The 17259-nt window shown below is 37.1% G+C and overlaps 2 protein-coding genes across 2 annotated transcripts; both read left to right on the top strand.

The window, feature by feature from the left end:
* The first annotated feature begins 1216 nt into the window (after window positions 1–1216).
* gcdha (glutaryl-CoA dehydrogenase a) lies at window positions 1217–9817 on the top strand. Its single transcript, XM_051897709.1, has 12 exons — window positions 1217–1361; window positions 1872–1987; window positions 2252–2287; window positions 2385–2525; window positions 3582–3644; window positions 3825–3995; window positions 4303–4432; window positions 6866–7082; window positions 7258–7361; window positions 8269–8394; window positions 8559–8719; window positions 9244–9817. Exons 2-12 carry the CDS (start codon window positions 1885–1887, stop codon window positions 9315–9317), a joined length of 1326 nt encoding a protein of 441 aa, XP_051753669.1. The 5' UTR covers window positions 1217–1361; window positions 1872–1884; the 3' UTR covers window positions 9318–9817.
* Window positions 9818–10072: 255 nt separating this feature from the next.
* Window positions 10073–13123, top strand: LOC127514656 (uncharacterized). Its single transcript, XM_051897717.1, has 2 exons — window positions 10073–11797; window positions 12723–13123. The coding sequence occupies exons 1-2, from the start codon at window positions 11569–11571 to the stop codon at window positions 13121–13123; spliced, it is 630 nt and encodes a 209-aa protein (XP_051753677.1). The 5' UTR covers window positions 10073–11568.
* The last annotated feature ends 4136 nt before the right edge of the window (window positions 13124–17259 follow it).

Here is a 17259-nt window from a genome sequence, read left to right on the forward strand (position 1 = left end):
TTGATATGAAAAATCGGGTAGATTTAGCAATATGGCGGGTGTATGATGTATAATACGATGAACTATATGCCTTTCTCCACTGATGTTCTGAGTTGTTTAAAGCATTTCTAAGGATACTGATTATTAGAAGGCAGCTGTCTGACTCAGATGGCGAACGGGAACATGGTTTGTAACATTAGCAACACATTATTAGCAGCTGTTTGATAACGTAGTCAAGCAAAAGGCTATAATCATTAATTACCGTCATGTGTCTGACGTTGTAAAAAGCGATAGCCTACCATTGTGCAGTGTTTTCCTCAGTAAGTTGACTGAGTGGATCTCTGAGCTCGAGCGAGTGAGTGGAGGCGGGGCTAATTAGCATATTAATAGATCGGCGTATATTAAATGAAGAGTTACATTCAGGTAAAAAAAGAACGCAAAAGAGATAGAACTGTGAAAGTGTTTTTCTAACATGCATAATATAAAGCAATATTTTGTATTAACATGTTTCATTTTTTTACTATGGCACTGAGCTTTACTTTTCTATATAATTTATTCATTATCCAATTGTAGGCTACAATATGTTAATCCCTGATTAATAAACACTTAATAAAAAAAGTTTCAAAAGTAATCATTTTATACAATTTCAGCCTGAGCCAACACACATCGTCATACGCAGACAAAACATTGGTATTTATCTTCCTTTTTGTTACAAAAACCAATGTCGCCGTTTCATTCTGTGAAGTAAATTAAAACAAAAGGGATCTTTCCCATGGGTAGCCATTGATGATAGCCAAATATCAAATTGCAGTAACTTCTTAGTATTATGCACCTTTTTTTCTTTTCTTTTTTAAGAATATATATGGCTATCTGTTTGAAAATAGTCAAACCGGTAATATTTCCGACAACCCAGACCCAGCAGTCCGTTTATGTTGTAACAGAGCAATGCACTTTAAAAATTCCTCTCCGCGCACACGCCTCTTCTAATCATCCAATCAGAGCGCGAGGTGCCCGAAAACGCCTTCGACATGCCACAGGATTTAGGACGTTGTCATCAGCCATTTTGAGTGTGGCATGATCAAACTAATTTACTTTAAAATTTAAAATTAAAATATCATTATTCGTTATTTTCCATATTTTGGTCATATAATCAGTGATGTATGTAATTGTGTAGTGTAAAAATGATTATTAACGTTATTGTGGGGCGAACGCAAGCAAAGGCATTATGAAACTTAACGCAGAATCAAAGCCATTATGAAACAAACCACACAAAAGATGGAGGGTGCGTCCTTCCAATTTGTGCATGTGACACGTTCCTCCAATAGTTGAATATAAATAGTGTTACAGTAGACAGGGAAATCATCTGATCGAAGCCGGTGAAGGTAGGATTTTTAAAGTATTTTTTTCAGTTTGACTGCACTTCGAATGGAAACAACAACAACTATATGTTTACGACTAAATGTTGTAAATCTGAAATATAAGCTATATAGAAGATTTTGAAATCTGTACATGTGTCTGATATGAGTTGTGTAACCATGCCTAGACTACACTTATGTAATAGAAAAAAAAAACTTTCTAAAGGGAAAATAACAACTAATACAGTAAGACCTCACGATTTTGCCTGGAATTATTACAGATAAAAGTTGCAATTGTTAGGAATGCTCATACAATGTTATTTTACTATATTTATGAAATAATAACATAAAGTAATAACTCAAAACAAAAGCTAATAACATATATTTAGTGTTTTGAGTAAAAAAATGGAACGTAAAACCAACAAACAGCTAATTACCGCAAGAAATATTTTAAATAAAAGTGAAATAAACTTGTGTAAACACTGTTATAATGTTGCTGTAACATTATTATTAACAATTTTTGTTACATTTTTTCAGGTCTGAATACACCATGGCATTAAGAACAGCTTTATCACGCCTGTGGTTGAACTCACAGCGATGTTCTCTGATCTCTGTGTCAAGGACCCAGGGCACTTCAGCAACTGCTGCACACGGTTAGATCACTAATTCACCGTAACTTGGAATGATCATATCAGTTGTGAGGAAAAGTAGACAAAACAGTAAACTTTTTATGTCATCATCTAGCCTCTCATGACATTGTGTAAATGCATTGCGTGATCATCAATACATTTTAAAAACTCATTTTACATTCATTGATCAAATGACATCAAGAGGGATAATTTACCTGTACTGATGTTAAAGCTTGGCAACTGCTTGATTGTGCTAATACCCATATCTCAAATTATCTTATTTTTCAGAGACAGATGAGCAAGTGAAAAAAACAGAGAAAAGACGTAAATATATTTGTTTCATATTTTCTAATTTGTAGTGTTTGAATTTGACATCATGTACTGTATTTGAGCCGAAAATAAAAAGCTTTCTGATTTATAGCTAAGGTGCATTTTAACTGGCGAGATGCTTTGGATCTGGACGGGCAGCTCACAGAGGAGGAGATCATGATCCGAGACAGTTTCCGCACATACTGCCAGGAGAAGCTCATGCCCCGCATCCTCATGGCCAACAGGAATGAACGTAAGTGGAAGAGCTAGTCACATCTCATGTATCAGAACAGGGGTCGACAACCTTCATGCATAATTAAAGGGTTAGTTCACCCAAAAATGAAAATTCTGCAGTTACTCATCCTCATTTCATTCCAAACCAGTAAGACTTTCATTTATCTTCAGAACACAAATGAAGATGTTTTTAATGAAATCTGAAAGATTTCTGTCCCTCCATCAAAAGTTTATACTCAAAAACTCTGATGCTTCAAAACATTCATAGAGATTGAAAAGAAATCCATATGAAACGAGCAGTTTATTCCAAGTCTTTTGAAGAAACACAATCGCTTTATGTGAACATATTTAATTTAGGCTATTATTCGCATATAAACATTGATCAGCGAACGTACATAAAGCACTCAAATTTGAAGAACAGAAGTTTAAGCATGCTTGCTTGATGCAAAAGAGCCAATAAGCATCATTCTCATGTACATCATGAATCCATTTTCCAAACGGTGTTTTTGTCTTATCCTCAAACACTTTGGTACATCTAAAATAAATGTTTATATTCTGCCTATTTTAGACTGGGTCGGCACAGCTGTGGAGTAGAACAGTACCTACGTGACTCGTCATAGACATAAACAGAGAGAGGTAGCTCTGGCTATAATGTTCTTCCGCAAGACGCATGCAGTTCTGTTTATTAACTGCTAGAGTGCCAAACGTTACGGACTGCAGCCGTATTAAGTCATCATATACAGTGATTGGTATTGGCTAAAGCGATTGCGATGTCTATTCGAAAGACTTGGATTGAGCTGCTCGATTCATATGAATTTCTTTATGAATGTTTTGAACTGTCAGAGTTTTTGGTGAACAGACTTCCAATGGAGGTACAGAAATCTCTCAGATCTCATTAAAATTCTCTTTTATTTACGTTTTGAAGATGAACATTAATGACATTTTCACCCAACAATTTTCATTTTTGGGTGAATTATCCCTTTAATTCTTACTTTTTATTTTATTTTATTTTATTTTATTTTATTTTATGAGAAAAAAACCCTTTGAATTTAAATCTGTGACTGTGATTCTTCAGATTTCCATCGGGAGATTGTAAACGAGATGGGAGAACTTGGTGTCCTTGGGCCTACGATTCAAGGTAAAATCAGGTCTTGAAATGGTTTTCAAAGGATCATCCTCATGAAAGTGGAAATAAATACAAACCACAGTCTCAGTTAACCTTAGAGCTTGTGTGTGTACAGCTTACATGTGACCCTGATTTTGTTGTCCATGACAAAATGCCTGTAATGTACATTGTCTGATGTTTTTTGTGTTGAAGGATATGGTTGTGCGGGCACCAGTTACGTGGCATATGGTCTGATTGCCAGAGAGGTGGAGAGAGTGGACAGTGGGTACCGTTCAGTTATGAGTGTCCAGTCTTCACTGGTCATGCACCCTATCAATGCCTATGGAACAGAAGCACAGAAGCAGAAATACCTGCCTAAACTAGGTTAGTCAACTGCTTAAACTGCATGTCAAGGCATTGATCTGCTATAAAAGTGTTTTCGTAGTTCAAAGTTCCCGGGGTCACGGAAAACCAGTAATATCAGTAATTTTAAAACTGAATTTAAAATAATTTATACATCCCACTGATTAGTGGACATCCCAACCAATTCAGTGGTTAACAGTGACTGGACAAATCATGGAAATTCATTCAAAATGTCCCCACATTTATTAGTTGCCCCATTAATAGTGCCTATGAATTTTTTTTAAAAATATATGTGATTATATTGTTTTGTGCCTTTCATTCTTCTCAGCTCGTGGAGAGATCCTGGGCTGTTTTGGACTTACAGAACCAAACCATGGAAGTGACCCTGGTGGCATGGAGACCAAAGCTAAATACAACCCCTCCAGCAGGACCTATACCATCAGCGGGGCAAAAACATGGTAAATGCCACTGAATAGTTTGCATAGTTCAGTTTAGTCAGGAGTCTTGTCTTGGAAACACTAATTACTATACACTAACCATATAGCAAAAAATAAAAAATAATTTTTTACCTATTTTTTTTACAAAATAATATAGTCTCTTTGAAGAAGATATTATTGCAGAAGTGAAAGCAGCTTAAAATAAATGAGTTTAAAAAAGTTATAGTTTATAGATATTTACTGAACTAAACATTTTAGATTTTATACAAAGTATATATTTTACAAAGTAATTTGGACTCTAAAATTGCTAGAAAATCAAAGCCATATGTCTAACAAAATTGTGTTTTTAAAGTACAGTTTCCATTTGATGATTACTAAAATATGTGATAGGGAAGAAAAGCCTGTCAAGTGCCCCTGCTACCAGGACACTGACAGTTAACAGGCTATAACACAACATTCATTTTGTAAACTTGATTGATAGAGTCGTCAACAGCATGGAGTTGCACAACACGTTAGTTCATCGGACGGTTTCTTATGTAAGAGATCTCATCTAAGGGCTGTGTACCTACGTCCAGATTTAGATTTTGTAACTTCACCCTCTACAGGGCATTTGTCCCTTGCTGGTTTAGGAGGACACTGAAATCTGCTGACCATCTGTTTACTTAATAAGTCTGTATATGGCATGACTCTGGCTTGAAGTCAGAGATGTTTCCGTCTGAGCAGATAATACATTTGCAGTTACATTTAATCATTTAGCAGAGGCGTTTATCTAAAGCCACAGTAGTACCACGGTATGAGTTTCAGGTATAAGCTAGAGCTGTAAATGCCTTCATTTTGCAATCTAGTCCGATGAGCTTTTATTCAATGTGTTATCAAAAACTAAAATTAACTAAAATAAGCATAAAAACAGAAATTAAACTAAAATACATTTTGACTCCAAAACGAACTAAAATAAAATAAAAATGGCCACAAATTTATTTTATTTTTTAATACAGCGTATATTGTAAAGGTTTCAGATTTTATGACGACAACTCCTATCATTCCACGCTCCTTCACAGCATCATCAAGCTACACCTTTGTTATTGTTTTGAAAATATGACCTCTAGCGGTGAAAATTACATACTGTGCCTTTAAATTATATAATTTAACACAAATGGCAGCACAAAATACTCAAATTACAGTTAAATGAAATGGTAAAACAAACTACAATTTAAAAAAAAAAAATAAAATTAAACGAATGTGTCATTCATTTATTTACAGTGCAATTGAAAATCATGGTTTCCGGTTTAAGCAAATAACACTCCGTAGAAAAAAAGAAAACAAATTGTTTATGGTGAAATTAAGTTACAAAAAAGCCAAAAATATTATATTAACCTACATTAAGTAACATTTTGGTTTATATCTAAAGAAAATATATTGATAGCCCAAAGTATACTTACTGTACGTGTGGCGTAATTTTCGTCATCGGGAGATTCTGCGGACATCTGTGTACACCATCCGCATATAGCCCAGGGCTGCTTTTAACTCCACTTTTAGACATACACTCGTATACAAACGTCCCTAAGCACTTCCCCCACCACCATTTTGAAGTGCATTCAACTTTGTCAAGTGGGCAAGGGAAGTTTATTTAGACAGACCCTCGACCCCTCGAATTTGACAGACTGAGCGAGTTTACTCATTATGTACACTTCAGGCAGATCCGTAGACCACAATGCAACATTGTTTGAACTTCACAGCAGATCACGCTTAATTTACTCAACTCTAGTGTATGATATTGGAGCTATTTTGACATTTAACCGTATAATACTTGTAGCTACCTTGAGCTGACTGTTATAGTTTATTGTATTGTAATAATTTTCGTTTGTGTAATTTTTCTCCAACAGCCCAAGCATACATACAGACCTATAGAATGATGTGTAAAACAAATTCATAAGGAAAACAACTAATAATAAATCGGCTCCATTGTCCACTGCTTTAGGGTGTTCCATTTAAACACATTGCAAGGGTTCTGCCAGTAGTGAGCACTCGTGCAACGTAAACAAAAACGAACATTCGAGTGGATGAGATGGAGGGAAGTTATCGAGGGAAGGTGAGACAGAAGAGTCCACTCAATATAGTTGTGATGTACTATGCAGTTGATGAAAAAGAGTGCGTAAAGAGCGATACAAAACAAAGCAGCATATCCTTCTCCATTGTTTTTAGTTTGGTTCTTGTTGACTTGTTCAAAACGCTACTTTTCTTCTATCCTTCTGAGCGAATGTCCTGTAAATGACACAACTCAGTCCTGCCCTTTGATGTCTGGTAGAGTATAAAAAATCAATTGTACTGCACATGTGTCGAACTTGTCCATCCAGAGAACTAAATTCAAAACTATAATAACTCCACATTGCACGACATAAATCTTAAACACACAGCACAGGTGAATGATAATAAAACCAACACTTTTTTGAACAGGATCACTAGCTCCCCGTATGCTGATATCTGTGTGGTCTGGGCAAAATGCGAGGATGGCCGAGTGAGAGGGTTTATCCTGGAGAGAGGAATGAAGGGATTAAGCACCCCAAAGATAGAGGGCAAGTTCTCCCTCAGGGCCTCAGCCACTGGGATGATCTTAATGGATGAGGTTGAAGTGCCAGAGGAAAACCTGCTGCCCCATGTGTCTGGCCTTGCTGTGAGTATGTTACTATTACTATGTTACTGAACAAACCCCCAGCCCTAAAGTATGAAGACAGCATATTCTCTGGCAACCACACAGATACATGACCACTGAAGTGATTTTTTTTTTTCTTCTTTACACATTTTAATCCGCTGATACACTGCTTGCGGTTCTCTGTTGATTTTTGTAGGGTCCTTTTGGCTGCCTGAATAATGCCCGTTATGGCATTGCATGGGGCGCTCTGGGTGCTGCAGAATATTGTTTTCATGCCGCCCGCCAGTACACCTTGGACAGGTGAGCAGTTTAGCGTAAGGTTATCAAATGAACATTTATAGTCATAATGTTCAAAATATTAAAGTTGCAATGGAAGAAATGCCTTAAAATTGTATTTCCATATGAAGTATTTGTAGAACTATATGAATGTGTTCCAAATGATTTGTGAAAGGATGCATTTATGAGGAGTAGGAGTTACTTAATGACCCTTTAGCTTTAGCTTTGTTTTGCACTTCATTTTAATAGTCCTAGAGTGAGACAAATTGATACAAAAATTCCATGTATGCATTATAATTGTAATTTTTTATAATATTAGTACCAATTTTGTTGAACATATTGAAGTGACATGTCCTACAGCAGGACAATGCAGTCTATGCTTTAATATTTAATTTGATTTACAAGTTTGGGGTCAGTAAGATTTATTAATGGTTTTTCAGAAGTCTCTTATGCTCACCATGGTAGCATTTATCTCATCAAAAATGCAGAAAAACAGTAATATTGTGAAATATTATTACAATTTAAATGAACTGTTTTCTATTCTAATATATTTTAAATGTAATTTATTCCTGTGATGCAAAGCTGAATTTTCAGCATCATTACTCCAGTCTTCAGTGTCACATGATCCTTCAGAAATCATTCTAATATGCTGATTTGCTGCTCGAGAAACATTTCTTATTATTATTGATGTTGAAAATGTTGCTGCTTAATATTTTTGTGGAAACATTTTTTTTCAGGATTCTAGAAGTTTGAAGAATAGCATTTATTTGAAATATAACTATTTTTGTAACATTATAAATGTCTTTACTGCCACTTTTGATCAATTTAATCAGTCCTTGCTGAATAAAAGCATTAATTTCTTAGCAACAACAACAAAAAATCTTACCAAACTTTTGAAACAGAAGTGTATGTGAATTATTTTACCATGTAGAATCCAGTTCGGAGTCCCACTGGCCAGAAACCAACTCATACAGAAGAAGATGGCAGACATGCTGACAGAGATTACACTCGGGCTGCAGTCCTGTTTACAGCTGGGTAGACTCATTGACCAAAAGAAGTGAGTCTTCCTTCTCAGTCTTGATAAATGCTTTAATGTGTAACAGGTTATGTAAAACATTTCAAGGAGTGCAGAGCTCACAGCCTTGTCAAAATACACCTCAGCTGTCTCATTCCAAAAGAATCCTGTAGCTCACTGAACTTTCTCACACATTTCTCCAAAAGGTACGCACCAGAGATGATCTCCATGCTGAAACGGAACTCATGTGGTAAGGCCCTGGACATCGCCAGGCAGGCCAGAGACATGTTGGGAGGAAACGGCATAGCAGACGAATACCATATCATACGCCACGTCATGAACCTAGAGGCCGTCAACACATACGAAGGTAAAAGGAGAAGGAAAACATTTTTCGGTTTCATTTTAAAGTGCCCCTATTATGCTATTTTAAAGGTTCCTCATTTTTTTTTTTGGAGATTTCTTAAAATAGGTATACATGCATCCAAGGTCAAAAAACACTCTAAATTCCTCATAATATACATTGCAGCATTACCTCTTTTCTCACAGTGTCTGAAACTGTTCAATCAAGGATTCGGTCTCTCTAAACCCCTCCTTTCTGAGAGCTTTCTTTGCTCTGATTGGCCATTACCGTATCTAAATTTCAGCTCCGGAGATTCCTCAGGTTCTTTCATTTAGGAGACAGTAACTCTATCTTTGAAACTTTGCAGACGTTTTACATTCACAAACAGCTATATTACACACTATATGAAAGGTAACATCTGAGAAAGCATAATGAGGCACTTTAAATGAAAACTATACATTTGGCCAGCAGAGGTCAGAATAGGCTTAATGCAAAGATAATGAACTTCTGTGAGAGGGTGTATTAATAACACAACATTTTCCTTTTCACAGGCACTCATGACATCCATGCTTTGATCTTGGGCAGAGCCATCACTGGACTCCAGTCTTTTACTGTTGGAAAATAAACCCATATTTCTCTCTTAACATGGGTATAATGGACTTTTGCATCTGTCTCTGCAATAAGGGAAACTCTTTATCAACATCCATCCATAAGTGCTTCTATATGTGCTCAAATCTTTTGCTTATTCAATGGGTCCAAACTCACATCTGCTCTTTCTGTGGTCAGGTGCATATCTATAAAGGGAAATAGATCTTCTCTCCAGGGTACTGGTTTGACATTCATTAAAATGTCATGTTACAAAGACAGTTGCGTTATGAAACGGTTTATAATCTTGTCATAAAATTAATTATTGAAGTCATTTATCCACATTATTCATTGGAAAGTGGAAAACAATAATATTCATAAGAATTAAAGGATAAGAGATAATTCATAGCAGTTTCAAAATACTCTTTAGTTAAGGATGCCAGACATCCTGCTCGCACTTTAGAGACTGACCCACTGATCATTGTCAATGACTCTTGTTAATTTTGTTGTATTTATTGAATAAAGTGAACATCACAGTGATTCTATGCATTCATTCTGAATAAAATCTCATTTGTTTTACAGTGTTTTACAGTCGAACCAAAAATTATTCGGACACTAGAAGTAATTTTTTATATATACATATTTTTTTTTTACTAGTGGGTGCAGGACACTATAGTTCATGTATGTAAGTGAGGAGAGCAAAATAAAGTAAACTGACATATATTTATTATCCAGACTCTCAGCCAAAAAAAATAGATAGAATTCCTCAATAACACTTTTTAATTACTAATAATTCTAAATCAGGCTCATTAGAAAACATTAAAGTATATGTAGGCCTACCACCCAGACTCTCAGCCAAAAAAAAAAAAAAAAAAAAAAAAAAAGGCTGAATTTCCTCAATAACACGTTTAAATAGGGTGACCAGACGTCCCGTTTTTCCAGGGACAGTCCCGTATTTCAGGTCTATTTTTAGTGTCCCGACTTATTAAGAAAAAATCATGTTTTGTTCCGTATTTTATCTTTCCCAAAATTTCGTTACGACTGATAGAACGAGTAGCAGTAGTGTTGTGTCACGCGAGAACAGCCCAATCAAATTTGTCATATAACAAAATACCATCCAATCACAATTCGTTATCGATTAACTTGCAGTTAGTGAAGGCAGGATAGGCGGAATCACGCTGAATGACGCACACCAGAAGCGCTCTCGCGCGCGCGCTCTCTCTCTTTCCTTGCGCGCGATGCAGTGCGCGAACAGTTCTCATTGCGCCTGAATGGTCAAATGCACACATAGTTGCCAAAATGTCCATCGTGTGGAGTATCTCACGTAAATACAGTTGGTTATGGCTTAAGTGGACGTATAGGTGGGTGAAAACCGGATATGTGTCAGTATACATCCATGAATTCGGTCTTAAAGAGAGAGTAGCCTAATTAAATATTTGTTTGTCATTAATGTTATTCAAACAACAAAATATGTTAAATAAATGTATACATGGCAAATTTGTATCTCTATTGTATTTGTTGTATTGTTTGTAAATTTATTTTTTATATATAACAATAATTATTGTGAAATAAAATTTCTCATATTACAAATAAAATGGTCATATTGCCCACCCCTTGCTCACCTGTCCCGTATTTCACCATGAGAAATATGGTCACCCTAGTTTAAATAACTAATTGTACATTATGTTATATATAGTATTTACCAGATCATTAGGAAAAAAAAAAAAAAAGATATTTACCAGATTATTAAAAAAGTAAAAAAAAATAGCTAATAATTAGAAATGCATGATAATTTTTCTATTCTTCTAGTATTTGTGTGTGTGTCTATCATCTCTCTAGAGCACAGCAGCTGATGTTGACCTTCTTCTTGTTGACCTTGATTGACCCGTGCGCGCGCCTTGATGGGATTTAAGTGATGACGCGTCAAATCCACCAATCGTCTCATTGTCCGAGAAAAGATCATGACCGGACGATAGTGTGAGATCTTCAAACCTCCAACGCTTACATCACAGTCAGTCCATCTGTCCATCTAATCAGAAAAATGCGCAGGAAATAGCTGGTTTTAAAATCGCGTCCTTGAATGAGTGAACCGCTTTGTTTTACGACATTAATTAAACTTTGGAAGTACACGCTAACTGAACATTTTCAAATAACATTATGCGCCGAGTCTACTCACCGACAGATAGTTTCCGGTAACTTGGGATAAACTACCTGGAGGACAAGCAAGACACGTTTTGGAAGTGGAATAGATGACTTTAATCTTTTTGTGAAATTACAAGCGGTGTTCGATAATGAACCCTGTGAATATGAACAGATTGAACGCATCTGTCTCTGGGAATCAGGCGTACCAGTATGCGGTCTATGAGTCTCCGCTGTATACGGACTACAGACCTCCAGCCAGAGATCTCATCCAGCTTCCCAAAGCCCTGCTCTACCTGATGATGGCCGCGGTGGTGGTGGTCGCTGTCGCTTATGCCATTGTGGGACATTTAATTAAAGACCTCGCTCATGACATCTTAGGTAAATATTGCATTAAATAGCTTGCTGTTACAAGTGGTCGACCAAGTTAGCAGATTGTGCTGGTCTAGTAATGTGGTTTTCCAGTAGTGATGGTGATACAGTATAAAAATATTTAATTATTGTAATTTATATTGTTATATGATTATATGAAAATGCTTTGCATCATTTTTTTTGTTTTGTTTGCAGATGCCATATGATTTTAGTTATAGTATAATGCAATGAATGACATTATTTTAAGTGTGCTATTATAGCATCTTAAAGCCAAGGCCTGCTTATTTCCAGCTCATCAGAAAAGGGGGATTTTTTTTCAGTTGACATTAGCATTCTAGCAGAACTGTGATTTATATGTAATTTCATACTTCCATTTAAGCAAACTGTCTAAAATGGCTGTTTAGTTGGCGTTCATGTTTAATATAATTTATCAAACTACAATCATGAGAGAAACACAGACCACAGATCAATATGAAATAACGTCTTCAATTAAAACATTGTAGGGTAATTTTTTAAAAAAAGTCTCCACAGATAGATAGATAGATAGATAGATATTGCTAAAAGAAAATGAAGCTTCATTTAGGACCATCTTTGCATTGGGATGTTATTTTCAGGATACTTGGGCACCTTCGCCACAGTTCTCATTGTCATAATGTAAAAAGAAAATATAAAAGAAATTAATAGAATAATATGTAATGTATTTATACATAATACATAACATTTATACATAATCTTTTCACTGTAATTCACAAAATACTGTATTACAGTAATGAGAAAAAACATCTTGATGCATTACATTAATGAGAAAATGAGAAAAATGTGCTCTAAAATAGGCTTCACTTTCTTATATATTTTTTTTTCTTTTGACATTTTTCTTGAGATTCTCACATACATACTTGCTGTCATCCTTTTTCCATTTTCCGTGTGTTTTCAGATTGGGCTTTGGGTCCAGACGAGGAGATCTTGAAGGCCAGCAGTGAGGCAGGTGATGACGGTTCCACGCACATGCCACCAGGCCTCACACACTCCCACCCCAATGCCTTCCACGTTTGGGATCAGGACGATGTGGTCATCCCCCTCTCTCCGGAGCACAGCCCCCAGAACAGCCCTCTTCTGGCTGCCATCCCATTTATTCCTCACTTCTTCCCCTCTCCTGCCTCTCACAGTGTGCTCAACAGCCCTTCACTGCCCCAAACTCATCCAGGGGAAAACAAGAGCCCAACTAAGACCCCACAAGAGGCCTACATCTTTCCTTCACCCAAAATTACAGGACATAGCTCCACTTTCTCACACATATCATTCCATGAGAGGAGAGATGGGACTGATAAAGTTTGAACTATACAGAACAAGGGCTCACACTAGACTGTAGTCCAACACTGCTTCATAATAGTTCACCAAAAAATGAGTATTTTAGAACAACCCTTTTCCATAAAACAAAAGATTTTTATTTTTGGATAAAGGTAACACTTTATTTTAATAGTCCACTTTAGACATTCTAACTTTAAATAACTTTACAACTACGTGTCAACTAGTAGACTGTCGGCTTAATATCTGCTAACACTTTATTTTGATGCTAACCCAACAGACATTATATTGACTAAAAGTAACTTTGCAAGTACATGTCAACTTATTCTACTAACCCTAACCTAACAATCTACTAACAGTCTACTACACTCTATTAGTACTCTAATGAGAGTTGGTTGACATGTAGTTGCAAAGTTACTTATAGTAGAATCTTAAGTGGACTATTTAAATAAGCTTAAATCCCTTTCTTTAAACAGATAAAATCAACAAATTTCTTTGTTCAACGGCCAGTAAGGGTGTTGTTGGTGATGTATTTACCACAGTATCCTATACTTTTCTATTTGACTGCAAAAGCTGGGCCTCATCTTGTGGAGCATGTGAGGATGAGTAGCCTGTCCTTAAAATAAGTGCTGTTGACCCTAAACGACCTCAATAAGCGGAGAGCTGTCAGTCCAAGTCGCATTACCTGGAGGTGTTTGCCCGGTAATATAGGGACAGGGCGAGAGTCTGCACGATCACGTCTGTAGGATTGTGCCAATTCAGGAGCAGCCTTCCTCCTAAAGCCAAAATACATCCTCAGAACATGTTTGAACTGTTGGATCATTCATTTCAATGCAGGATAACCAGCATTCTGCAATTTATGGATTTTCACAGAAGTTATACTAAAACTGTGGCCAGTGAAACTGGATTGGATTCCGAATCCAACGTGTTAATACACTATTTCAAGGTGTATTAATCAAAGGCTTTTTTTTTGTAACTTTTTTGTTATTTTTTTCTCCAATGTATTGTAGGAGTGTGTTCAGGCTCCAAAATTAACACTTGCAAAGCACCTAATCAGGCATAACATTATGACCACCTTCCTAATATTGTGTTGGTCCCCCTTTTGCTGCCAAAACAGCCCTGACCCATCGAGGCATGGACTCCACTAGACCCCTGAAGGTGTGCTGTGGTATCTGGCACCAAGATGTTAGCAGCAGATCCTTTACATTCTGTAAGTTGCGAGGTGGAGCCTCCATGGATCGGACTTGTTTGTTCAGCACATCCCACAGATGCTCGATTGGATTGAGATCTGGGAAATTTGGAGGCCAAGTCAACACCTCAGACTCATTGTTGTGCTCCTCAAACCATTCCTGAACCATTTTTGCTTTGTGGCAGGGTGCATTATCCTGCTGAAAGAGGCCACAGCCACCAGGGAATACCATTTCCATGAAAGGGTGTACATGGTCTGGAACAATGCTTAGGTAGGTGGTACGTGTCAAAGTAACATCCACATGGATGGAAGGACCCAAGGTTTCCCAGCAGAACATTGCCCAAAGCATCACACTGCCTCCGCTGGCTTGCCTTCTTCCCATAGTGCATCCTGGTGCCATGTGTTCCCCAGGTAAGCACACGCATCCGGCCATCCACATGATGAAAAGAAAACGTGATTCATCAGACCAGGCCACCTTCTTCCATTGCTCCGTGGTCCAGTTCTGATGCTCACGTGTTGGTGCTTTCGGCGATGGACAGGGGTCAGCATAGGCACCCTGACTGGTCTGCGGCTGTGCAGCCCCATACACAACAAACTGATGTACTGTGTATTCTGACACCTTTCTATCAGAGCCAGCATTAACTTCTTGAGCAATTTGAGCTACAGTAGCTCGTCTGTTGGATCGGACCACACGGGCCAGCCTTCGCTCCCTACGTGCATCAATGAGCCTTGGCTGCCCATGACCCTGTCGCCAGTTCACCACTGTTCCTTCCTTGGACCGCTTTTGATAGATACTGACCACTGCAGACCGGGAACACCCCACAAGAGCTGCAGTTTTGGAGATGCTCTGACCCAGTCGTCTAGCCATCACAATTTGGCCCTTGTCAAACTCGCTCAAATCCTTACGCTTGCCCATTTTTCCTGCTTCTAACACATCAACTTTGAGGACAAAATGTTCACTTGCTGCCTAATATATCCCACCCATTAACAGGTGCCGTGATCAAACTATTTTTTTTTTTCACCGGCCATTGACAGGTGAAGCAAATCATTAATTTTCTAACCCTGGGTGTGTGTATGTTTACATAACGCACTCTTTTTCATGTGTGTCACTCCCATTTCAGTCTTGTTTAATGTTCTGAATATAATGCTAAGCATTACACCATTAGAGGATCAGCTTAACTAACTAGCTGGTCAAGAGCAAGAGTTAAAGTGTTTAGTAAGGATGTTATCGGATTACAATCCCCTTTTTGCCCTGTGAGTTAAACCTGAGCGGGAAACAGTGACAGATTTAGCAAATCACACCCTCTAATATTGATATATATATATCTATATATAGTGTTGGATTTTTTAAAATGTTGTCTATGTTATGGTTTCCTCTCTTGTAGTATTCAAGTTATTTTATACACATTTACGGATGTTTTCTGTATGAACACTGTACTTGTTAATCTTTGGACTTAAATGACATTTGAGTGCTGGTGACCTCACCTGTTCACCTGTTTAGATAACTGTTGCTGACTGTTATTATTATCAGACCGCATTTATCAAACTTACAGTGATGTTGAATATGCTCATATATTTGATTTCATTCAAAATATAATTGTATTTTATTTTCCTGTTGTTAATCAATGTTAAAGTTTATTCACTGAAACAAATGATCTCTGCAAAACCTTTTCTTGGTAGTGAAATAATATAGGGACCAAATGTAACATTGTAAGTGGGGGTTGGAGATAATTATAAAACAATATGATGGTTTAGGCACTGTAAATAGAACAATTAAACCTATTAGATACCGGTAGTAGTTCATGCTTTAATGCCACGGGCAAGAAATCACCCTGCAGGTGGGTAGAGAAGGCTTAGCATTACACTAATACTAAAGAGCCACATAAAACTGCAAATTGACCTGGTCGCCCTCCACAGAGTTCCTTTTAGAAGTTATTAATGGCAGTTTAGTGCAACAAAGAACAAAAAGCTATAAACAATTTTGAAGAACTCATCAAAAAGTATTTTATTATGGAAAGTATCCCAATAAAGGCATCATGAATGTTTAGTTACACAAAATTGTGTATAAATATGTTTTTTGGCCTGGATATAGATTGTAGGGGCGAAAACATACCTTACACATACAAAAGGTCTTCCTTTCAAACCCCTTGCAAGGCTTTACATTATGATAAAAGCTAAATTAAAAGGGGGCTGCATATTGTAAGGGATTTGCTAAATGTTAAATCAGGGTTGAGGGAATAATTTAGATTAGACCAGATTGAATTGAGGACAGAGACACAGCATGTGCAGAAAGGATTAGGGCCTGCATCCTGAGTCCTGACTGCCAAGGATATTATGTGATGGCTGGGATTCGTCAGATTAAATCATGAAGCTTACATTCACACCATTCTTTTTTAAGCACCATTACCCTGTTAGCAAATTATATACACTAAAAAAAGTTGTCGTTTGGATTTAAAAAGGCAAATACTTAATATGCCTGGATCATTATTGCAGTGATTATGTTTCTAGCATGTTATACGTTTGGGAACAGTTCTTCTAACCCCAATTGATGGACTGTGTAGCTTTTCATTTCTTAAACAACCATGTAGGAAGACATCATGGCCATATTCCAGGATGACAATGTCAAGATTCATCAGGCTCAAATTGTGAAAGAATGGTTGAGATGGAGCATAAGGAATCATTCACACACATGAATTGACACCTCTGAGTCCAGACCTTAAATTCATTAAAAGTCTGTGGGATGTGCTGGAGTAGACTTTACAGAGTGCTTGACTCTTGCATTGTTGATACAAGATCTTGACCAAAGATTATTTCCATCAAGAGGTGCATCAATCTTTGGTCTTGACAATGCAAGAGTTGAGCACTTTGTAAAGTCTACCCAGCACATCCCAAAGACTTAATTTAAGGTTGTTGTAATCAACTTCTGTTCAGCTCTGATTCTGTCAGGTTCATGCTGCAACAAGCATTGGATTCTGAT

The sequence above is a fragment of the Ctenopharyngodon idella genome, chromosome 6, assembly GCF_019924925.1.
Source record: "Ctenopharyngodon idella isolate HZGC_01 chromosome 6, HZGC01, whole genome shotgun sequence".
Classification (NCBI taxonomy): Eukaryota; Metazoa; Chordata; class Actinopteri; order Cypriniformes; family Xenocyprididae; genus Ctenopharyngodon; species Ctenopharyngodon idella.

Coding starts and splice junctions, on each gene's coding strand:
- gcdha (XM_051897709.1), top strand. CDS start 1,885: ATGGCATTAAGAACAGCTTTATCACGCCTGTGGTTGAACTCACAGCGA. Junction 2,526..3,581: donor CATGGCCAACAGGAATGAAC/GTAAGTGGAAGA, acceptor GTGATTCTTCAG/ATTTCCATCGGGAGATTGTA. Junction 8,395..8,558: donor AGACTCATTGACCAAAAGAA/GTGAGTCTTCCT, acceptor TTTCTCCAAAAG/GTACGCACCAGAGATGATCT.
- LOC127514656 (XM_051897717.1), top strand. CDS start 11,569: ATGAACCCTGTGAATATGAACAGATTGAACGCATCTGTCTCTGGGAAT. Junction 11,798..12,722: donor CCTCGCTCATGACATCTTAG/GTAAATATTGCA, acceptor GTGTGTTTTCAG/ATTGGGCTTTGGGTCCAGAC.